This window comes from Somniosus microcephalus, chromosome 4 (assembly GCF_052327205.1).
Source record: "Somniosus microcephalus isolate GS21.2 chromosome 4, FLI_Smic_1.0, whole genome shotgun sequence".
Classification (NCBI taxonomy): domain Eukaryota; kingdom Metazoa; phylum Chordata; class Chondrichthyes; order Squaliformes; family Somniosidae; genus Somniosus; species Somniosus microcephalus.
Genome location: NC_140990.1, coordinates 322,358,248 through 322,382,760, shown reverse-complemented (window position 1 = coordinate 322,382,760; position 24,513 = coordinate 322,358,248). Strand labels below are relative to the sequence as shown.

General features: G+C 47.6%; 1 protein-coding gene across 4 annotated transcripts in view; it reads right to left on the bottom strand.

The window, feature by feature from the left end:
* sema5ba (sema domain, seven thrombospondin repeats (type 1 and type 1-like), transmembrane domain (TM) and short cytoplasmic domain, (semaphorin) 5Ba) overlaps window positions 1-24,513 on the bottom strand; it is a 423,201-nt gene that overhangs the window by 181,636 nt on the left and 217,052 nt on the right. For all 4 annotated transcript variants that reach the window (XM_085986838.1, XM_085986837.1, XM_085986839.1 and 1 more), the window contains 2 exons: window positions 19,605-19,704; window positions 14,291-14,336 (listed from right to left, as the gene is read on the bottom strand). In XM_085986838.1, the coding sequence (XP_085842964.1) occupies window positions 14,291-14,336; window positions 19,605-19,704 (146 nt within the window). The remainder of the gene's footprint in view (window positions 1-14,290; window positions 14,337-19,604; window positions 19,705-24,513) is intronic.

Here is a 24,513-nt window from a genome sequence, read left to right as displayed (position 1 = left end):
GGTAGGTTCATAGGAGACCTCCTAGGAAGATCGACCTATTGCTCACCTCTTGGCTGCAGCACAGTAGACTATATGATTACAGATTTAGACCCATCCTCTTTCAGAGCATTCACAGTCAAACCACAAACAACACTGTCAGATCACAGTCAAATTACTATGTATCTCAAAAAGACAGAAACAAACAACATAGAAACACAACCCAGTAAACTGTACAACACCAAAAAATCGTACAGATGGGCCAGAAACGACACGGAAAAATACCAGAAAACAATTAGCAATGCATCAACTCAAGCTCTCTTAGACACCTTTCTGGATAACATATACACTCACAATAAGGAAGGCGTAAACCGGGCAGTTATTAACCTAAACAATATTTTTGATAATTTGGCAACAAGTGCAAACTTGAAAGCTCGCAAGAACAAACCCAAAACAAAAAACTATGAAAAATGGTTTGACCCAGATTGCCATAACATGAGGAAAAAACTTAGAAAAATATCAAACCAAAAACACAGACATCCAGAAAACGAGGAATTACGCCTTACTTATTGTCAGGCACTAACACAATACAGAAACACACTCAGAACCAAAAAAGAGCAATATATTAAGAATACACTCAGCTCCATGGAGGAATCCATTGATTCCAATTGTTTCTGGGACAACTTGAATACACTACACAAAAAACAACACGACGATTTGGCCATTCAAAATGGGGACACATGGGTAAACCACTTTGAAAAATTATACCAGAAAAACACACTAAGACCAGAGCAACACCAAATATGCAAAAAACTGGAAAAGCTAGAAATGGCCATAAAAGATAACCAAAACCCGCTAGACGCCATAATAACAGAAAAAGAACTTCTTGAAAAACTCAAGGACCTGCGACCAGGAAAAGCTTGCAGGACAGACGGCATACTAAACGAGATGATTAAACACACAGACGACAAAATGAAACTAGCTATCCTAAAACTCTTCAACTTGGTTCTGAGTGTCGGTTATTTCCCTGATCTCTGGAACAAAGGACTCATAACGCCCATATACAAAAGTGGGGACAAAATCGACCCAAACAACTATCGAGGCATCTGTGTAAACAGTAACCGGGGGAAGGTATTCTGTAGCATCATAAACAAAAGACTTATAAACTTCCTTGAGGAGCACAATGTCTTGAGTAAAAGCCAAACTGGATTCCTACCAAACTATAGAACATCCGATCATATCTTCACCCTACAGACCCTAATTGACAAACACGTTCACCATAACAAAAGCAAAATCTACGCATGCTTTGTAGATTTCCAGAAGGCTTTCGATTCCATCTGGCATGACGGTTTATTCCTGAAACTTATCGAAAGCGGGGTAGGAGGGAAAACATATGATGTAATTAAATCAATGTATACAAACAACAAATGTGCAGTTAAAATTGGAGACAAACAAACAAAATACTTCCCACAGAGGCGGGGTGTGACGCAGGGCTCGCCAATCTCACCGACACTCTTTAATATTTACATAAATGGATTGGCAAAACTACTTGAACAATCTACAGCACCCGGCCTCACCCTATATGAATCCAAGGTTAAATTCCTCCTCTATGCAGACGACCTGGTTCTGCTGTCACCAACTAAGGAGGGTCTACAGCAGAACCTGGACCTGCTGGAGTCGTACTGCCAGACTTGGGCCCTGACAATAAATCCCCAAAAAACCAAAGTCCTTGTGTTCCAGCAAAGATCCAAACATCAGGGACCCAAAATAAATTTCACAGTAGGAACAACCAAAATTGAACAAACCACTAACTACACATACTTGGGCTTAAAAATCAGTTCTACGGGAAACTTCAAACTGGCTGTGAATGAACTGAAAGAGAAATCAAGAAGGGCTTTCTATGCCATCAAAAAATCAATCCAAATAGAAATCCCAATTAGCATTTGGCTCAAAATTTTCAAATCAGTAATTGAACCAATTGCGCTCTATGGCAGTGAGGTATGGGGACCGCTAACACGACAAGAATTTGCAAAATGGGACAAACACCCAATTGAGATCCTACATGCAGAATTCTGTAAAAGTATCCTCCGGACTCAAAGGAAAACAGTAAACAATGCATGCAGGGCGGAACTAGGCCAATATCCATTAATAATCACTATCCAAAAAAGAGCCACCAAATTTTGGAATCACCTACAAATGAGCAACCCCCAATGCTATCACTACGACGCCCTGAAATGCCAAGAGCTGACCATAAAGAAGAATACCCTCAGTCAACTAGTCCTGGGACTCAGTGAAGTAACTACTAACAATACTAACAATAACCAGCCCCAGGACAGTGACAGGGTAACACAAAGAATTCGACCCAACACAATCGTCGCTAAGCAAAAGGAAAAATATCTGTCATATTGGGCAGAAACAACAAAAACCCAAAGCAAACTCAATTGCTACTTGGCCCTAAACAGACAATACAACATAGCTGATTACCTGACCATGGTAAAGGATAACAAACTGAGAAGAACCTTGACAAGGTACAGACTTAGCGAACATAGCCTAGCGATCGAAAAAGGCAGACACAGGCAGACCAGGCTGCCAAGAGAAGACAGGATATGCTCTCACTGCAGTCAGGGAGTAGTGGAGACAGAGATGCACTTCCTCACAGCCTGTGGAAAATATCAGGGCATCAGGGAGAATTTCTACCAAAAATTCTCACAAATATGCCCTGAATTCAGAAATCTGAATGACAACCAAAAACTCCCATTCCTACTGGGGGAGGAGAGAAGCTGTGTAACACTGGCGGCACACTATGTTACAGCTTGCCATGAACAGAGGGACAACCAGTAAACTAAGAAAAGAGTATATATAAACAATGCGAATGTATATTTATACACTCAGGGATCTACCTGTTTATACACTGTATGAATAGAACTGCGTTTATGTGTTCAACCATAAATGTATTTTGATGCTTTGGCAACATAAGATGTACCTTATCATGCCAATAAAGCGATTTGAATTTGAATTTGAATTTGAGAGAGAGAGAGTGTGAGAGAATGAGAGAGGGGGACAGGGAGAGAGTGTGTGAGATAGAGAGTGTGTGCGCGAGAGAGAGAGAGAGCAAGTGAGAGAGAGGGAGAGATTACGAGAGAGAGAGAGAGAGAGAGAGAGAGAGAGTCCGCCACCCAGTCAAACCTCTCCACCCAGAAGCAGGACCTCCCACAACTGCAAACAAACTCGCCCCAGGTGTCTCTCTTTTCTTAAAAAAATCTCTCCCTGACTGCGATCCCAGGAGACGTCTGTGCTCTTTATTTCACTGTCTTTGGCTGAATCCTCTATTGACGAGTGTAAGCCGGCCTCCCTCAGCCTTGACTATGTGACGGGACTGACAATCGGAGCCACCCATTGTCCGGGGCAACCGATGCCTCGGCCACTGGGCTTAAAATCTCCGCACACAGAGCTTGGCAAAACCCACTGGGTCGTAAGATGTCATCAAGCTCATTCCCCAGCCAGATGGGATCGGGCACAACTAGGATGTTAAATATAGGTTTAATGGAGGATCGAGGGGCAAATGGGAAGAGGAGAAAGAGTAGTGGGGCAAAGTAGACAGTCATTGCTTCAGTGGCTGGAAAACTAGTTCTATCCCATGAAAAGGGCATCAATCCTCCTGCCCCCCCAGTACGATTCATCCGTCAGGCTGATTATATAAAGGACCGGCGTCTTGTAAGCTTTTTCTCCCAAGAACGATTCCCCTCTCATTTGCTGTCTTCGTCCCTTGAAGGAGCAGGCTCGTGTCAGGGGGTAGGTTCTACAGGAGCCGGTCGTCCATCAGCTCCTCGCCCACTCTTTGCGCATCAGCTTAGTCAATGAACATCGGAAGGCTATTGGGCCATGGGGAGCATCGCGGCCAAGCATTATTCTGCCTTGCTCTGGCCTCCCCACCCCACCCCCCACAACCTCGCACCCCCGCTCTTCCCCATGGCCGCACAGCAGGAGAGCCACTGACTAACTACCAAAAGCAGGAAACCTTGTTGATTCTTCAGCTCCTGGTCCAGGGGCCCTGAGGGAAATATTAGCGACCATATTTCATCATCAGCCCAGCTGAAGTCGTCCGGCTCAGTAGAGAGCCGGAATCGAGCCTGGCTCAATCCCGCAGCAGACAGTACGTTTACCTGCCACACCATCGGCCAGTGCTCAGGAGCTGGTTTCCGACTCACTCCAACTTGCCTGAGTCAGAAGGTGGCGGGTTCAGAGTCCCCACTCCAGGGACTTGAACATTATAATCTCGGCTGACACTCCCAGTGCAGTGCTGAGGGAGCGCTGCACTGTCAGAGGTGCCGTCTTTCGGATGAGACGTTAAACCGAGGCCCCATCTGCCCCCTCAGGTGGACGTAAAAGATCCCATGGCACTATTTCAAAGAAGAGCAGGGGGGAGTTCTCCCCAGTGTCCTCGGCCAATATTTATCCCTCAATCAACGTAACAAAAACAGATTATCTGGTCATTATCACATTGCTGTTTGTTGGGAGCTTGCTGTGTGCAAATTGGCTGCTACTTTTCCTAAAAAAAAATGACAGGGCTATGGGAAACGAGCAGGGGGGAGCGGGATTAATTGGATAGCTCTAACAAAGAGCCGGCACAGGCATGATGGGCCGAATGGCCTCGTTCTATGCTGTATCATTCTGTGATTCTAACAGTGACTATACTTCAAAAAAGTACCTCATTGGCCGTTAAGCGGTTTGGGACGTCCTGAAGTCGTGAAAGGCGCTATATAAATGCTAGTTCTTTCTTTCTTTCAGTGCATACAAATTGCATAAAAATTTAGTTCCGCGACACCTTAGCAGCGGGCGAGGGGATTAATCAGAAGGGTCTGGGCTGCCCCCCTGATGCCCACGAGAGTGACGCCAATTAATAGTGTTTACACAGGTCCATAGGATACCGAGCAGTTGCGTACTGTGATGGTTACAACAACAGTAACAACATCTTGCATTTATATAGTGCCTTTAACGTAGTAAAACGCCCCAAGGCGCTTCACAGGAGCGATTATCAAACAAAATTTGACACCCAATTCACATAAGGAGATATTAGGACAGGCGACCAAAAGCTTGTTCAGAGAGATAGGTTTTAAGGAGCGTCTTCAAGGAGGAGAGGGAGGTGGAGAGGCCGAGAGGTTTAGGGAGGGAATTCCAGAGCTTAGGGCCCAGGCAGCTGAAGGCACGGCCACCAATGGTGGAGCGATTATAATCAGGGATGCGCAAGAGGGCAGAATTAGAGGAGCGCAGATATTGCGTAAAGTTGCAGACAATGTTGCTTTCAAAGCTGCGAGGCTGTGCAGACCTCCGGCTCTCCCACGCAGCCGGCTCTTCAATGGTAAAAACTGCGCACGCGCAGTATTTTGAATGGACCACACAGCCCCTTAAAGGGGCCGCGCACCCAAAAAAAATGAACGGTAACATTGGCTGTGGGGCTGGAGGAGATTAGAGAGACTGGGAGGGGGGGTGGGGGTGCGAGGCCACGGAGGGGTCTGTAAACAAGTGTAAGAATTTTAAAATCGAGGCTTTGCTTAACCGGGAGCTAATGTAGGTCAGCAAGCTCAGGGGTGACGGCGGGTGAACGGGACTCGGTGCGAGTTAGGACACGGGCAGCAGATGACCTTGAGTTTACAAGGCTGGTGTCTCCGAGTCCCAGGGATAACCGGAGGAGGAACGGGGGGGTGGTGGGGGCGGGCGGGGGGAGCGGCAATGCTGGTTAGGGTGTGGTGGTTGGGGGTGAGGGTAAGCAGGTGGGATGGGGAGACCACCAGGTCGGTACACAAACTTCGAATTGCTTGCTATCCCGAGAGTCTGCCGAGGTTGACTGGAAGGGATGTGAGATGTGGGGGAGGGGAGAGAGAATAGAGGGCAACGTTCTTCTTTTTGAAACAAGAGTCTCACCCAGCATCGGTCACACTAAGTGGCTTTTATTGTGTTGCATTCCTTTCAGCCAGCCCGCTTTTTGTTTTTGGTAACAGTGTCAACCGTGAGTGGCCTGCTTTGAGATCCGAATGATTGATTTCTTTGAGCCACGCCACCCAGCCGCCCCCCTTCAGGCCTCCTGGTCCCAGCCTCTTGAGGTACGAACATGTTCGAAGACGCTCGCTGGGAAGCGGCGCATTTCATTGCAGGTCCTGTCAGGGCCTGCCGAGGCCTCAGTTCACCCCTTGTCTCCCAACACCTGGCTCCGAACCAATGTGTCGCCAACTCGCCTGAAATCTCTCCCAAGTCTGGTGGTGCCAAGGCTCAGATTCAGACACGGCCTTTGCACGAGAAGCTGAAACTTAATCCACCGCCATCCACCACCCCCTCAACCCCCCTCCTTCCAACAACAGCAATTTATATCGCGCCTTTAACATAGTAAAACGTTTCAAGGTGCTTCACAGGAGCGATTATCAAACAAAAAATTGACACCGAGCCACATAAGGAGTTATTGGGAGAGGTGACCAAAAGCTTGGTCAAAGAGGTAGGTTTTAAGAAAGGTCTTAAGGGAGGAGAGAGAGGTAGAGAAGCTTAGGGAGGGAATTCCAGAGCTCAAGGCAAAGAAGGTTGAAGGAACGGCCGCCAATGGTGGAGCGAAGGAAATCGGGGATGCGCAAGGGGCCAGAATTGGAGGAGCGCAGAGATCTCGAGGAGGGTTGTAAGGCTGGAGGAGGTTACAGAGATCGGGAGGGACGAGGCCGTGGATGGATTTGAACACTACAGCTGGCCTTCAGCCTGGTTTTTACTTTCAGCTGAAGCCAGCCCCATGTGTCGCAAACAGAACACAGCAGGTTCTATATCATGCGGTTCGTCAGGAAGCGCTCTCTGGCCTGTCCTTGCATCCCTCAATTTCTGTTCTCACGTTTTTCTCCTGAAGTTGCTGGGTAGGGTAAAGTTCTACAGACGCCAGCCACCCTCTGATTGCTCACCCAGGCGGCCGCTCCTCTTGCGAGTACTTAATCAGGCTATTCCACCATGGGAAAAGAAGAAAGAAAGACTTAGGGGGAAAAATTCAGTATCGCCCCATTTGGGGCGCCATTATCGGCCGTGCGCAAAGTTTAGCGCCTGGCGCTAATTATCGCCTCCGACAGCAAACTTGGCTTTTATCGCCCCTGGAGGTGATTGGAGCGCTAAATCAGGCGCTTCACACCTGTCTTAAGGCGCAAAGGCCGAGGAGCGAGGCGCTACCTCAGAGCGCTGGCGAAGCAAGGCAGGGCAAATCAAAATAAACCTGCAAAGTGCTGCTCCATACTCAAAACTCCTTCACACAGCGTTGAATCTCTCCAGAAGTCTCTCTCTCTCTCTCTCTCTCAGAATGCGTGGTGCAAAAATGTCACTGACAAAAAAAGGCAGGAAGCGGTCGCCTTTAAATAGCGCTCCCCCAGTCCCTTTCTGACAGCATAACGCTCCCCTCAACCTGTCGTTGCTAGCGGCAGGCGGTAAGGCAGGGGGCGCCACTCAATATCCGGTCCGGGGCGCTAACGGGGCGTTGCGCACTGGACTGACGTCACAATGTGCCGGCGCAGGAGATCGTGGCGGTAGTGTTTAGCGCCGCCGCAAAATGTCTAGTTAATTTCGCGAGCGGCGCAAACATCGCCGCGCCCGGGCGCTAGTTGCTTTTTGCCCCATTAGCGCCCTCTTAAGGCGCTAACGGGAGGCGCAAACAACTGAATTTTCCCCCTTGCATTTCTATAGCGCCTTTCACGACCTTACGGCGTCCTAAAGCGCTTTACAGCCAATGAAGTACTTTTGAAGTGTAGTCACTGTTGTAATGTAGGAAATGCGGCAGCCAATATGCGCACAGCAAGCTCCCACAAACAGCAATAAGACAGTGACCAGATAATACGGCATTGGAGACCTGTGCAATTGCTCATCCCCACTGATATACGCAATGCAGTTTGGAATTGCTCTGTTCATAGCTAATGCACAAAGAAATAAAACTGGTCTTCTGGTTGGTTGAGATCTTTCTTGGTTCTCAGGGATTTGTTTTGTAAATTTTCGCAGATCCCTCGGCGGGTTAAATGGCTTTACCAGCCCAGCCATGAGACCTGAGGGCATCTTAAAAAGGGAAATGGGAGGGAAGGAAAGAGAGAAAGAACTTGCATTTATATAGCGCCTTTCGCAACCACGGGACATCCCAAAGCCAATGAAGCACTTTTGAAGTGTAGTCACTGTTGTGATGTAGTGAAATGCCGCAGCCAATTTGCGCACAGCAAGCTCCCAGAAACAGCAATGTGATAATGGCCAGATAATCTGTTATTAGTGATGTTGGTTGAGGGATAAATATTGGCCAGGACACCGGGGAGAACTCCCCCTGCTCTTCTTCGAAATAGTGCCATGGGACCTTTTACATCCACGAGAGAGAGCAGAGGGAGCCTCGGTTTAACCTCTCATCCGAAAGACCCCTCCGACAGCGCAGCGCTCCCTCGGCACTGCACTGGGAGTTTCAGCCTAGATTTCTATGCTCAAGTCTCTGGAGTGGGATTTGAACCCACGACCTGTTTGACAAAATCATCCAATCAGGTAGCGAAGAGTCTGTTCGCTTTCCAATTGACGGTGCACTGTGAGGATGGGCATGTTGGCCAATCAATGGCGGGAGCGTGGGGGGAAAGTAACCTCCAGGAATATGTCCAACCACAGCTGCCAACCCGAGGAGGATAGCCTAGTGGTTACGGTACTGGACTAATAACCTGGAGGTCATGAGTTCAAACCACACTATAATCCAATAAATCCTCACACTGGAAAATGATCATGAGAGCAGTTGTTAAAGTCTCACTGGATCATTGCTGTCATTAATGGCCGAGCTTCCATGACTGGCATTCATTAGCGAGCAGGATCTGCTATCTGTAAATTTATGTGAAACCTTTACATATAACCCTGATCCATTCTTAATTCAATCTTGTACTGTAATGAACCTAGAAACAAGTTTAGTGCACGAACAACAGAGTCTGGAGAGTCTCAGTCCATGTTCCGACAGGCGAGGAGCCACAATGCAAACCTGCCCAAATTCACCTCTAATTGGACCGAATCACAGAAGGCACGAGGACCGCTGCTGTGGGGAAATGGGAAAAGGCGGCGCTGGTGAACTAGGAGCTTTGCCCTTCTGAGGTTGCAACTGAAGCACGTTATTGGGGGTAATACGTTGTCGGGATGTGGGCGCCGCTGGCAAGGCCGGCATTTATTGCCCATCCCGAGTTGACCCTGAGAAGGTGGCGGTGAACCGCTGCGGTCCGTGTGGCGAAGGTGCTCCCACGCAGTGCTGTTAGGTGTGGCGTTCCAGGACTTCTGACCCAACGGTCAAATAGAATGTCCCAAATGAATTGTTTTAGACGAGACCAGGTGAATGCCTCATCTTCTCTAACATCCACCCAAATCAGCTGAAGGACCAGGCGGGACCTCAACGCCTCATCTGAAGGACGCCACCTCTGGCAATGCAGCCGTCTCTCCAGACTACACCGAAGTATCAGCCTAGATGAGATTGAGGTTTGGGACCACAACCTTCTGACTCAGAGGCAAAGATGCTCTCAACTGAGCCAAGCTGACACCTAACAAATCCGGGGTGGGAATTAAAAAAAAGAAAGCAATTAAATTCTAGCCGCAGCACGTGCTGTGCTCTCAACTCCTACGAAGCAATCAGTTTATTGCTCTTTCACCCAAGTAAAGTTGGCTCTCAACCGCTCACTGACTAAGAAAAGAGAGAAATAGTGAAATCAAACTGTATAAAGAATAATAGATGTCTTGGAGCTGGTTGAAGGCAGTAATTGAATCCTGAGGTTCGGCTGAATCGTGTGAACGGGGAGATCAAAGCCTGGGTGGTTTTATGTAGTCACCAGAAACGCTCGATTGAATTACTGCCTTGCAAGTTACAGACAGCTATTTAGTACTCGGTCATTTAATACTTTCAGTTACATTGCAAAGACACGGAGATACTAGTCTAGGATTTTAACTAATGATAGCACTTTTGTCTGGTCTCTCCTCACCCCCACGCCCTGAGTTGAGTAGACACAGCGAAACTATTTCCTCTGGTGGGGGAATCAGGAAGAAGTGGGTCATCATTTAAAAATTAGAGCTGGGCCATTTAGGAGTGAAATCAGGAAGCACTTTTCCCACACAAAGGGTAGTGGAAATATGGGATTCTCTCCCCCAAAAGGCTGTGGATGCTGGGGGGGTGGGGGGGGGGGGTGGCGGGCGGGGGTGACAATCGGAGCTTTCAAGACTGAGATGGCTAGATTTTTGTTGGGTAAGGCTATCGAGTGATATGGAGCCGAGGCGGGTAAATGGAGTTGAGGTTACAGATCAGCCATGACTCTAAGTGAATGGCGGTGCGGGCTCGAGGGGCTGCCTCCTGTTCCTATATTCCTAAGTGTACTGCCCACACCAGTGGAGACTGGGAAGACCCCAAATTCATTCCTCAGTCTGTGCTGAGTTAAGCAGGATGTTGGAAAGGCAGCTACAATCAGACTCAGGCATCTCGACCCCACCCCCCCACCCCCACACCGTTCCAAAAACTTTTTTTTAAATACGCTGGGGTCCTCACTGCTGATCACCATTCAGTGACCCCTGCTGGGAGACGCTGGGAGAATCAGCATTGAGCCGAGGTGTGGTGGGCCCCCTTGGTAAGATACCCCGCCAGTGCTCACTGTCCAAGTCCATACGTAAAGACCAAGGTAACAAGGGACAACCAAACATAACTGTGGAATTGTAGATCAGCAAGAACGACCACCTTCAGGAAGGGGAGGGAGAAAAATAACCACAAAAAAAAAGAAAGACTTGCATTTACATCACACCTTTCACCGCCTCAGGACGCCCCAAAGTGCTTTTCAGCCTATGTGGTACTTTTTCTTTTGAAGTGCAGTCACTGTTGTAATGAACAAAACGCAGCAGCCAATTTGCGCACAGCAAGCTCCCACAAACAACACTGTGACAATGACCAGGTAATCTGTTTCTTTTGAATGATGTTGGTTGAGGGATAAATATTGGCCAGGACACCCGAGAGAACTCCCGTTTCTCTGCTTCGAATAGCGCCATGGGATCTTTTACATCCACCTGAGGGGGCAGACGGGGGCCTCGGCTTAACGTCTCACCCAAAAGACGGCGCCTCCGACAGTGCAGCACTCCCTCAGCACTGCACTGGGAGCTTCAGCTGAGATTTTTGTGCTCAAGTGTCTTGGAGTGGGAATTGAACCCACAACCTTCAGACTCAGAGACAAGAGTGCTACCCACTCAGCCACGGCTGACTGTTTCAGAAGTAAAGACAGGGATAGGGAGAAAAACATAGAAACATAGAAGATAGGAGCAGGAGTAGGCCATTCGGCCCCTCAAGCCTGTTCTGCCATTTAATGAGATCATGGCTGATCCTCCACACTCAGTACCCTGTCCCTGCTTTCTCCCCATATCCCTTGATCCCTTTAGCCTTAAGAAATATATCCAACTCCTTCTTGAATATATTTAATGAATTGGCCTCTGCTGTCTTCTGTGGTAGAGAATTCCACAGGTTCACCACTCTCTGGGTGAATAAATTCCTCCTCATTTCTGTCCTAAATGGCTTACCCCTTATCCTTAGACTATGACCCCTGGTTCTGGACTCCCCCGCCATCGGGAACATCCTTCCTGCAACTAGTCTGTCTAGTCCTGTTAGAATTTTATAAGAGAGAGACAGGTGGGAAGAGAGAAAAAGAGACAAAGAGAAAGAGAGATATAGAAAGAGACACGCACACAGAGAAAGAGAGAGACACAGACATAAACAGAGAAAGAGAGAAAGAGACAGAGAGAGACAGCAGACACCTTTAAACAATCGCATACATGCAGAGATATTCTAAGATAAATGTCCCTCACTCAGAAAAGACAAAAAAGCTTATTTTGGTCATTGTATGTGTGGTTGAGTTGGGTCCATTTACATTAATGCATGAAATACTGGTTACATGTTATAACCAACCCACTTCAATACACACAGTCCTGGGTCAGCGCTGTGAGAGGAGGTCAGTGCTTGTGGTTTGGAGCACAAAGGGAATAAAACAGGTTTCTCAGCAGAGAATATTGCTTTATTCCCCTCTTCCCATCAATCAATGGCTCAAACACTCCGCGGAAGAGCAGTTGTTTGCAGAACAGGAACACAACTTGCAATCGACACGGGCTTTGCAATTGTGGAAAAATGGAACAATGATGGAAAGTTTCAAGGACGGACAAATATCTCCGTAAGGACGGCTTTTAGATTGACCTCATGAGGGGATACAGAAACAACGGGATGGGGAAAGGAAAGCTGGAATAACACTTTCACGTAAACTGAAGTGGAACTTTCAGGGTTGCAAAGGGAAAGTTAAGGACAGGCGTCAGGAAGCATAGGGCCATTTTCCCATGAAATCCTGGGCCTGCCAGTGGGAACTTGCAGCCAGGGCAGAGGAAGTGGGTTTAGTGGGGCGGGGGGTGGGGGGAATCCAGTGAGGGGAGGGGAGGAGGGGGCGTTGGTGTTGGTTCCAGTGTGGGGGGGGGGGGTTAGTTCCAGTGGGGGTGGGGTGGGGGGGTGATAGTTCCAGTGGGGGTGGGGTGGGGGGGTGGGGGTGGGGGGGGTTAGTTCCAGTGAGGGTGGGGGGGGGGGTTAGTTCCAGTGGGGGTGGGGTGGGGGGTGATAGTTCCAGTGGGGGTGGGGTGGGGGGGGGTTAGTTCCAGTGGGGGTGGGGTGGGGGCAGGTTAGTTCCAATGGGGGGGGGGGGGTAGTTCCAGTCGGGGGGGGGGGGTGATAGTTCCAGTGGGGGTGGGGTGGGGGCAGGTTAGTTCCAATGGGGGGGGTAGTTCCAGTCGGGGGGGGGGGTTAGTTCCAGTGGGGGGGGGGTGGGGGGGGTTAGTTCCAATGGGGGGGGCGGGTAGTTCCAGTCGGGGGGAGTGGGGGTGGGGGGCGGGGGTGATAGTTCCAATGGGGGGGGGGCGGGTAGTTCCAGTCGGGGATGGGGTGGGGGGGGGGGGGGGTTAGTTCCAGTGGGGGTGGGGTGGGGGCAGGTTAGTTCCAATGGGGGGGGGGGTAGTTCCAGTGGGGGGGGGGGGTGGGAGGTAGTTCCAGTGGGGGGGGGGGTGGGGGGGGGGTAGTTCCAGTCGGGGGCGGGGGGGGGGGGGGGTTATGCTCCCAGGTGCACCTTCAACAATCGCACCGAAAAAGACTGACATCAGTCATTTCATTCTTGATTCTGATGCACATCCTAAGGAAGCAATTAAACTCCGACTAACTTCACACTGCACCGTTCCCTTACTTAGAAGCACTGGAGAAGAAGGTGCAAGAAAGGTTTACAATGATGATAGCAGAACCTAGAGGTTAGAACTATCCGGAAATGCTAAACAAGCTGGGGCTCTTTTCTCTAGAATAAAGGTTGCGGGATGACCTGACAGAGGTCTCTAAGATTATGAAAAGGTTTGATAGGGTAGACGTAGAGAAGATGTTTCCAGGGAGACAAAATCTACGGTAATTGCTAATAAATCCAATAATGAATTCAGAACTTTCTTTCTTTCCCAGATGGTTTGCCCGAGTTTCCTGGAGAGCAGATATTGAGGGGAAGACTAAGGACTGCAGGCGTGCTCTCTCCAGTACGGGTCACTGGAAAGCTATTGGAAGAGGGCGTGCTGGCTGACTTCTTTCCACCGCCACCACCCCCCCCCACCGCCCCCAACCCCACCACCATTCGCCACCCAGGACACTGAGGCCAACTGTGCAACAGCAACCTGCATTTATATATCACCGTTATTGTAGAAAAACGGTCCTTCACGGGGGCAAAAATCAAAAAATGGACGACGAGCCGAAGGAGGCGATATTAGGAGGGGGTTTGGTCAAAGAGGTAGGTTTTAAGGAAGGTCTTAAAGGAGGCGAGGCAACAGGTTTTAGGGAGGAAATTCCGGCGCGTGGGGCTTAGGTGGCTGAAAGCACAGCCACCAATGGTGGGGAAAAGGAGGCAGGGCGCACAAGAGGTCGGAGTTGGAGGAATGGCGAGTTTGGGGGAAGCTGTAGGAATGGAGACGGTTAAGACTTCTGCCTTCCTGGCAGCAAGCACAACCGTGTTCAAAGGTCAAACTTGACCCCTTCTTCATCAACATGGCTCAGTACCTGTGCTAGATAAAAAGTTGTCTTCCTGGAAAATGCCAAGTGTACACAATAATACCAGTTAATTCAACAATTTTGCATTAGGCCAAGAATTAAAGCATTTGGCCCCTTTAACCTATTGGAATTATTCAGCTAATGCACCCATGCACACAGCTCTTTGTGTTATTGGGCTGGTTTAGCTGAGATACCTTTAATAACCATGGAGGTCGGAGAGTCAGTAGAGCTTACCTGTATAAGAGAGACATTATCCAGAGTGAGACGAAAGAGGTAGTTTCTGTAAAAGGACAGTCACATATAAACACTCCAATATTGAAAATCAAACTGGTTATCTGTTGGTTACAGGTTTTTCAAAATTCAACCTACAAAATTCCACAACCAATATGGGGTAACCCTGCACAATACTTCTGGGAAAATCTGAAAGTGTGTAAGAGGCTGTTTAAAATGCAACATCCTCGGTGCATATCGCACGCAGGGAAATTTGGCATGGGCTGAGCAGGAGAGATCCAGGGCAACGCAATGAGAGAAAGCAAGACAGAGAAAAGATAAGAGTGGTACAGGAAGAAAGAAGAAAATAGCAAGAAAGCAAAAGAGTATGAGGGGGGAGAGAGAGAGGGAGTGTGTGTGCAAAGCAAAAGAAAGAGTGCAAGAGGGAAAGAAGGGGACTGCTGACAGAAGTAAATGTGTAAAAGAGATACCGAGACAGAGCACGAGAAAGAAAGGAGAGTAAAGAGAGGAGAGAGAAAAGAAAGGAGAGAAAAAAAGGAGAGAAAATAGAGAAGCGGGAATAAAAGAAAGGAGAAAAAGAAAGAAAATATACAGGAGAGAAAGGAAAGAGGAGAAAAAAAGAGAGTACAGGAAACTTTGTGCTATCCGGCACCGACGGGACCGAGCTGTTGCTGTTCCCTCAAAACTGCCGGGCACACCACCGTTAATGTTGAAGCATATGGAGCTTTTTAAGAACATAAGAAATAGGAGCAGGAGTAGGCCAATCGGCCCCTCGAGCCTGCTCCGCCATTCAATAAGATCATGGCCGATCTGATCCTAACCGCCAATCTACTATCACAGAACTATCTCCTGAATCTAACAGAATTAGACACACGAAATAGGAGCAGGATCAGGCTACACGGCCCCTGGGCCCGCTTCGCTACCCACAGGGCCATGTCCGATCCGAACCTAGACTCATGTCCAAATTCCTGCCCGCTCCCCGTAACCCTTAATTCCCTTTACTTCTAGGAAACTGTCTATTTCTGTTTTAAATTTATGTAATGATGTAGCTTCTGCAGCTTTTTGGGGCAGCATATTCCATGGACCTACCACCCTCTGAGTGAAGTAGTTCCTCCTCATCTCAGTTTTGAAAGAGCAGCCCCTTATTCTAAGACTATGCCCCCTAGTTCTAGTTTCACCCATCATCGGGAACATCCTCCCCGCATCCACCCGATCCAACCCCTTCACAATCTTATATGTTTCAATAAGGTCGCCTCTCATTCTTCTGAACTCCAATGAGTAGAGTCCCAATCTACTCAACCTCTCCTCATATGTCCATCCCCTCATCCCCGGGATTAACCGAGTGAACCTTCTTTGTACTGACTCGAGAGCAAGTATGTCCTTTCTTAAGTATGGACACCAAAGCTGTACGCAGTATTCCAGGTGCAGTCTCGCCAATACCTTGTACAACTGAAGCAATACCTCCCTATTTTTATATTCTATCCCCCTAGCAATGAAAGCCAACATTCCATTGGCCTTCTTAATCACTTGCTGCACCTGCATACTAACCTTTTGAGTTTCGTGCACCAGGACCCCCAGATCCCTTTGTACTTCAGTACTTTCCAGTTTCTTGCCATTAAGATAATAACTTGCTCTACGATTTTTCCTGCCAAAGTGCATAACCTCACACTTTCCAGTATTGTATTCCATCTGCCAAATCTCTGCCCACTTATTTAGCCTGTCTATGTCCCCTTGCAGGTTTTTTATGTCCTCCTCACTCACTACTTTCCCTCCCATCTTAGTATCATCTGCAAACTTTGATATGTTACACTCGGTCCCCTCCTCCAAATCGTTAATATAGATTGTAAAGAGTTGGGGACCCAGCACTGACCCTTGCAGAACACCACTAGTTACTGATTGCCAGTCTGAGAATGAACCATTTATCCCAAATCTCTGCCTTCTGTTAGATAGCCAATCCTCTATCCATGCCAGAATATTACCCCCAATCCCGTGATTTTTTATCTTAAGCAATAATCTTTTGTGTGGCACCTTGTCAAATGCCTTTTGGAAGTCTAAATACACTACGTCCACTGGTTCCCCTTTATCCACCCTATATGTTACTTCCTCAAAGAACTCCAGCAAATTTGTCAAACATGACTTCCCCTTCATAAAACCATGCTGACTTTGTCCTATTAAATTATGATTATCCAAATGTCCTGTTACTGTCTCCTTAATAATGGACTCCAAAATTTTACCTGCCACAGATGTTAGGCTAACCGGTCTATAGTTTCCAGCCTTCTGTCTACTGCCTTTTTTAAATAAGGGTGTTACATTAGCAGTTTTCCAGTCTGCCGGGACCTTTGCCGAGTCCAGGGAGTTTTGGAAAATTATTACCAATGCATCCACAATCCCTACCGCCACTTCTCTCAAGTCCCTAGGATGTAAGCCATCAGGTCCAGGTGATTTATCCGCCTTGAGTCCCATTATTTTACCGAGTACCACTTCCTTAGTGATTTTGATCGTGTTTAGCTCCTCCCCCCCTAGAGCCCCCTGTTTGTCCAGTGTTGGGATATTCTTAGTGTCTTCTACTGTAAAGACTGATATAAAATATTAATTCAGTGTTTTTGCCATCTCCATATTTCCCACCATTAATTTTCCAGTCTCATCCTCTAAGGGACCAACATTTACTTTAGCCACCCTTTTTCTTTTTATATAACTATAAAAACTCTTACTATCTGTTTTTATATTTTTTGCTAATTTACTTTCATAATCTATCTTCCCTTTCTTAATCAATCTTTTTATCTCCATATCTGACAACAAACACTGTTGCTTAGCAACAGCTTCTAAACAGTCGGCCCGTACCTTGGAAGCGTCTCTCTGAAGCTGTTGCTAAGCTAGAGAGACTTTGCAGAGCCTGACTGTTGGAAAAAAAAGCCACAAGAAGAAAAAAAAACCTAACAAAATGGCTCCTGATTTTTGCCGGTGGCTCGAGCTTGCCGGACATTTAGCCTCCGGATAACACACAGTTTCCTGTAAATAGAAAGAGAGCAACAGAGATAAAGAGTTAGAGAGCAAGGGAGAAAGGGGGAGGGGGAGAGAAAGAAAGAGAAATCAGAGAGAACGAGAAAGAGGGCGAAGGGAAGAAGAAAATAAAGACGAAAGAGAGAGCGATCAAAACAGTAAACTAACTCGTCAGGAAACGGAGACAGAGATGTTAAAACTGTATCAGTTAAACTAGGCCATCTGATAATAAGCCTCTCGGGAATCGCATGTTTACTGCTCAGCTGTAGAAAAATAAAACAATCAGAAAACTGGAGTCGCCATCTGATTGATAGTCAATCTGATGACTAGATTTACATGTACTTGGCAGGTTACCCTGTTATGGCACACAGTCAGATAAAAAGTTGTTATTTTGAAGAGGGTTCTTAACAAAGGGGAAACAGAGTGTGGAAAGGGTATTTTTCATTCAAACACCTCCCCTTTTGTCTACTTTCTTAAAACCCATCAAATTTCTCATACGGACAGAAACCTGTATAGAACCTTGGTTAGACCACACTTGGAGAACTGTGCACAGTTTGGGTCTCCGTATTGCAGAAATAATATAGAGGCACTGGAAAAGGTGCAACAAAGATTTACAAGAATGATACCAGAACTGAGAGGTTATAACGATCAGGAAAGGCTGAACAGGCTGGGGCTCTATTCTCTTAAAAAAAAGACCGAGGGGTGACCCGGTAGAGGTCTTTCTGAAAGGGTTCGATAGGGTAGAAGTAGAGAAGATGTTTCCATTTGTGGGGGGGGGGGGGCGGGGGTGAGACCAAAACTAGGAGCCATTAATATAAGATAGTCACTAATAAACCCAATAGGGAATTCAGGAGAAACTTCTTTACCCAGAGAGTGGTTAGAATGTGGAACTCGCTACCACAGGCAGTGGTTGAGGCGATTAGCATAGATATATTTAAGGGGAAGCTAGATGAGGGAGAAAGGAATAGGAGGTTATGTTGATGGGGTGAGATGAAGAGAGGTGGGAGGAGACTCGTGTGGAGCATAAACACCGGCACAGACCAGTTGGGCCGAATGGCCTGTTTCTGTGCTGTACATTCTACAAAGTATTTACAGCAAAGAAACAGGCCATTCAGCCCAACAGATCCATGCTAGCGCTTATGCTCCACACGAGCCTCCTCCCACGCTTCTTCATCTCACCCCATCAACATAACCTCCTATGTAATTCTATGTAAAAACCCGCCCAATAAGTCCTAGCTCCACGCTGCTCCAACGAGGTCGCTGTTTGGGAGATGGTCCAAATACCATGGAGAGGTTCCAGGGATTGCAATGGGACTTTGTAACTTTGGACAAATTGGCGAGCCAATGTGGAGCCAACCATTCCTGGTGGAAACACGCGACAGCCTATCTTAAACAGCTGGCAGAAGTATCATTGCTCCTGAGGTAAGCGAGTGTTGAGACCCAGGTATAGGAAGGATCAAGCCCTACAGTTCAGGACACCTGAACTTTGAAAAGATTAGGAGAGAAAATAAGATAAATCAAAACAGTGATAGGTTTAAAAAGGTTCTTCTGTCGCCCCCTTTGGCGCCATTCTTCCTTTTGTCATTGAATCACTCCTGCTCTCCACCCTATTGCAGATCTTTTGTCCTTTTCTCCCCCGCAGCCCCCCCACCCCGCCCCCCCAACCCCCTATCGCTGGCTCTGCACTTGCTTAAAAACTGTTAAATCTCTAACTTACATAGAATTTACAGCACAGAAACAGGCCATTCGACCCAACAGGCCCATGCCGGTGTTTATGCTCCACTCGAGCCTCCTCCCACCCCTCTTCATCTCATCCCATCAACTTATTGAATGCAGAGAAGACCCAACTTCTTCCAGTTCTGATAAAAGGCCATCGACCTGAAGGATATGTTGATGGGGTTAGATGAAGTGGGGCGGGAGGAGGCTCGTGTGGAGCACAAACACTGGCATGGACCAGTAGGGCCGAATGGCCTGTTTCTGTGCTGTAGATACTTTATAATACTTTGAGCTGAAACGTTAACTCTTGTTTCTCTCTCTCCACAGATGCTTCCTGACCGGCTGAGTGTTTTCCAGCTTTTCCTGTTTAATGTGGGTTTAATAAGGTTGTACTAGGAAGGGAAGCTTGAAGCAGGTGGGAGGGGTGGGGGGGGCAAGGAATTCTACGAGATTCAGATCCTGGCAAAGAATGAGTTAAGAGTAGGAGATGGTGCGCGAAGTCTTCACTGGGAGGAGAAAGAGTGGATAGGGCAGTGTCATTGGCACTTAGAAGAAAGCAAAGCTCAGCAGGGCAATCACCATGGACAGTGTTGTACGTTACCTAGCTCCAATGATCAGCTGATTTCTGTTGCGATCAATTGCCAATTGGGAGTAGTCATACACTCCAGGAAAGCTAAAATTCGACACCCAGGGCCTCAAATCTGTGAAGAGAGAAAGAGAGGCAGGATTGTTATTGAAATGCAGATTGAATAACAAGATGCATCTATATCAGCCTTTAACATCAAGAGTGTTATCAAGCAAAATTTGACACCGAGCCACGTAAGGAGATATTGGGACAGATGACTAAAAGATTGGTCAAAGAGATAAGTTTTAAGGAGCGTCTTAAAGGAGGAGAGAGAGGTAGAGAGGCGGAGAGGTTTTAGGGAGGGAATTCCAGAGTTCAGGGCCAAGGCAGCTGAAGGCAGGGCCCCCAATGTTGGAACGGTTAAAATTGGGGGATGCGCAAGAGGCCAGGATTAGAGGAGCGCAGAGATCGCGGGGGGTTGTGGGGCTGGAGGAGCTTACAGAGCTAGGGAGGGGCGAGGCCATGGAGCAAATAGTCATTCGCCCATTGTACAAGGCAAGTCTGGCAAATGGTTCTACACCACAGTAATGTCACAGGGCAAATTCTGTTGCCATTTAAATTCTTAATTTGTTTGCGAAGGTGTGAAGCAAGGCGAGAGGAGAATTACATTTTCATTCAACTTTAAAGGGTCCTCCCTGCATTTAGCATTACTGCTTTGAAAGACAAGTACTCGTGACTGTGAATATCCCAAGAGCCTGTTATTACCAAGACAACAAAAAGACAGATTTGCATGTATACAGCGCCTTTCATGACCTCAGGACATCTCAAAGCGCTTCACAGCCAATGAAGTACGTTTTGAAGTGTAGTCACTGTTGTAATGTAGGAAACACGGCAGCCAATTTGCGCACAGCAAGCTCCCACAAACAGCAATGTGATAATGACCAGATAATCTGTTTTTGTGATGTTGATTGAGGGAAAAATATTGACCAGGACACCGGGGAGAACTCCCCGCTGCTCTTCTTCAAAATAGTACCATGGGATCTTTTACGTCCACCTGAAAGAGCAGACGGGGGCCTCGGTTTAACGTCTCATCCGAAAGACGGCACCTCCGACAGAGCAGCACTCCCTCAGCACTGCGCTGGAGAGTCAACCTAGATTTGTTGTACTACAAGTCTCATGGAGTGGGACTGTGAACCCCCACCCTTCTGACTCAGAGGTGAGGGTGCTACTTACTGAGCCACAGCTGACTCGTCTTGCTCCAGGTACCTTAAAAGGCAACATCCTTGTGAAAAAAGTGATACATTTTTTAAAACATTACCCCCCCCCCCCCCCTCCTGCAACTCAACCCAAACCTCTGCTTAAAAAAAACTGACTCAAGCTGGGGCGAGGCTTTTATTTTTCATTATTAATTTTCAGGATGTGGGCATCGCTGGCATTTATTGCCCATCCTTAGTTTTCCCTGAGCACTGTTGATACAACTGAGTGTCTCGCTGGACCATTTCAGAGGGCAATTAAGAGTCGACCACATTGCTGTGGGACTGGAGTCACATATAGGCCCAGACCGGGTAAGGACGGCAGGTTTCCTTCCCTAAAGGACATTAGTGAACCAGATGGGTTCTTGCGCCAATCCCCTCAGCTTCCGTTCAGTCACTTTTGCTGATATCGGTTTTTATTTCCAGATTTTTAAAGAACTGAATTTAAATTCTCAAACTGCCATGGTGGGATTTAAACTCGGGTTCTTCTGAATTAGTATTCCAAGCCACTAGATTACTAGTCCAATAACATAACCACTGCACTACTGTACCCACATTCCATGCTGCCCTCCAGCACCTTACCCAAGTGACCACTTGTCACATGGCTGCCTGACAGTGAGTTGTCTGCAGGACATTCAACTGTGAGGAGCATCGCACTTGAACCCCATCTAAATCGCACCTAAACCTCATGCTTGCACATTTTCAACAGGAGTCACCATCCCTCCTCCCGATTTCCTAGTCCAGGGGCTCTGAGGCCAATTGGGATTAGAGTTGATGGCTCCAATGGGAAGACTCCCGAAACAAGCGCTCTACTCGGAGCTCCGACACGGCAACAGAGCCCCAGGTGGGCAGAGGAAACGCTTCAAGGACACCCTCAAAGCCTCCTTGAAAAAGTGCAACATCCTCACCGACACCTGGGAATCCCTGGCCCAAGACCGCACAAAGTGCAGGAGAAGCATCCGGGAAGGCGCCGAATGCCATGGAGGGGGTGCAGCGGCGATTCACCAGGCTGATACCAGGAATGGCGGGAATGACCTATGAGGAGAGACTATGTAGTTTAGGGATGTACACACTGGAGTTTAGAAGATTGAGAGGGGACCTCATAGAAGTGTATAAAATTCTGACAGGTCTAGACAGGTCTAGACAGACTGGATGCAGAAGGAATGTTTCCCTTGGCGGGTGAGAACAGAACTAGAGGACATAATTTAAGGATAAGGGCTAAACCATTTAGGACAGAGATGAGGGGGAATTTCTTCACTCAGAGAGTGGTGAACCTGTGGAACTCATTGCCACAGAGGGCAGTGTACGCCAGCTCATTAAATATATTTAAGAGGGAATTAGATATATTTCTACGGGCAAAAGGGGTTAAGGGTTACGGAGAGAAGGCGGGGACGGGATACTGAATTAAAGGATCAGCCATGATCTCATCGAATGGCGGAGCAGGCACGAAGGGCCGAATGGCCTACTCCTGCTCCTATCTTCTATGTATCTATGTATCTATGAATACCTCGAGTCTCTTCGCCGGGAGCAAGCGGAAGCCAAGCGCAAACAGCGGAAGGAGCGCATGTCAACCCAAGCACCCCACCCACCCGCCCCTTCAACCACCGTCTGCCCCACCTGTGACAGAGACTGTAGGTCCCACATTGGACTCATCAGTCACCTGAGAACTCATTTTTAATGTGGAAGCAAGTCATCCTCGGTTCCCGAGGGGCTGCCTAAGAAGAAGAAGAGACACAAGGGGAGCAATGGTCCCCCTCATTGTTGAAACATCTGTAAGGCGTAAGGATGGTGAGGTCTCTGCATGCAACCCTGGCTGGAATTCCTAGAGGGTTTGACAGGGTAGATGCTGAGAGGCTGTTTCTGCTGTCTGGAGAGTCTAGAACTAGGGTTCAGGTTAAGGGGTTGGCCATTTAGGACTGAGATGAGGAGGAATTTCTTCACTCAGAGGGTTGGGAATCTTTAGAATTCTCTACCCCAGAGGGCTGTAGATGCTGAACCGTTGAGTGTATTTAAGACTGAGATCGATAGATTTTTGGGCACTAAGGGAATCGAAGGATATGGGGATCGGGCGGGAAAGTAGAGTTGATAAGAACATAAGAAATAAGAGCAGGAGTAGGCCATTCGGCCCTTCGAGCCTGCCCCGCCATTCAATGAGATCATGGCTGATCTTCTACCTCAACTCTACCTTCCCGCCCTATCCCCAAATCCCTTGATTCCCTTAATATCCAAAAATCTATCGCTCTCTGTCTTGATGTAGAAGTTCAGCCATGATCTTACTGAATGGCGAAGCAAGTTCCAGCCACTGTATGGCCTGCTACTGCTCCTAATCCTTATGTTCTCATGACAGCTAAATAATTCCAGAACAGGGATTAAATCTCATCACTCAAATCGAACAGGTTTTTTGTTTTTTTTACAGCATTACAACAGGGCTGTAGGGGCGGTTTAATGGGTTATAACGAGTACAGCCATTCTTCGATGTTGGAGTTTGAGGTGTGGATCAGCATTAACCATTGTGCATTATCCTTAGTCCTAATCAGCATATCTCCCATATATACAAACTAAATCTAATCCTCCTTCACACTTTATCCTTGTTACAATGTACCGTGTATAATCCACTGTCGTTTCCCTTACCGTATTTTCCTGCAACATTTTTCTCTCTCATTAACTTAATCATTAATCCAAGCCAATCTAATCGAGGTATTTAATATGATTCGATAGGGTAGACAGAGCCAAACTACTTTCATTTGGTGAGGGAATCCAGAACAAGAGAGCATAATCTTCAAATAAGAACTAGGCCTTTCAGGAGGGAACTCAGGAGGCACTTGTTCCACACACAGGGTCGTGGAAATCTACAACTCTCCCCCACCACCCCGGCAAAAAAAGGCCATGGATGTTGGGGGTCAATTGGAGCTTCCAAGACTGAGAGCGACAGATTTTTTTTTGTTAGGTAAGGGTATCAAGGAATATGGAACAAAGGCAGGTAAATGGAGATGAGATCAGCCATGATCTAATTAAATGGGGGAACAGGCTGGAGGGGCTGAACAGCCTACTCCTGTCCCTCTAACGACAAATAGAACTTGCATTTGTATAGCACTCTATCACATCCTCAGGCAATCCCCCAACCTGCCAATAAGTGGAAGATTATAAGTGGTTTGTGGTCCACTTATTGATTTATCCCTACCTATTGCTGGCATTTGATTGATGATTTAGGCCCATCAAATCCTCGACTGTTATCAGCTTCCTTAGAAGGCAAGGTTCTCATTTAAGAAAGTTCAGAAGAAACTTCACTGCAATTTTGTTGTATTTGTTCTCAGTGGGCCCAATTTTTTAACTGCAGGTGGAATCCCCGCTCAGGCCCGAGTTAAAATTACAGTCGGGTCTCAATGATGCCATTGGGCCGCAACATGCATATGTAAAGAAGTTGGCTCCGGGCGCCTGTCCTTGCAGGAGAGCAGGTTAAAATGGCAGATGTTGCGATCATGGTGGCTTTCAGACAGGTTAAGAGCCAGGGCGGTTTTAACTGTCCGCCCGCCCGCCAGGTTTCTGCTGAGCGAGTGGGGTCAAAATCGACCCCAATTCCCAACCCTAGATGCCCTGAGATGGAGGATGAGCAGCTGTTTGCACAACCGAGCGTCTGGCTGGGCGATTTCAGAGGATGTCGAGCCACAACCAGTTAGTGCGGGATTAGAGTC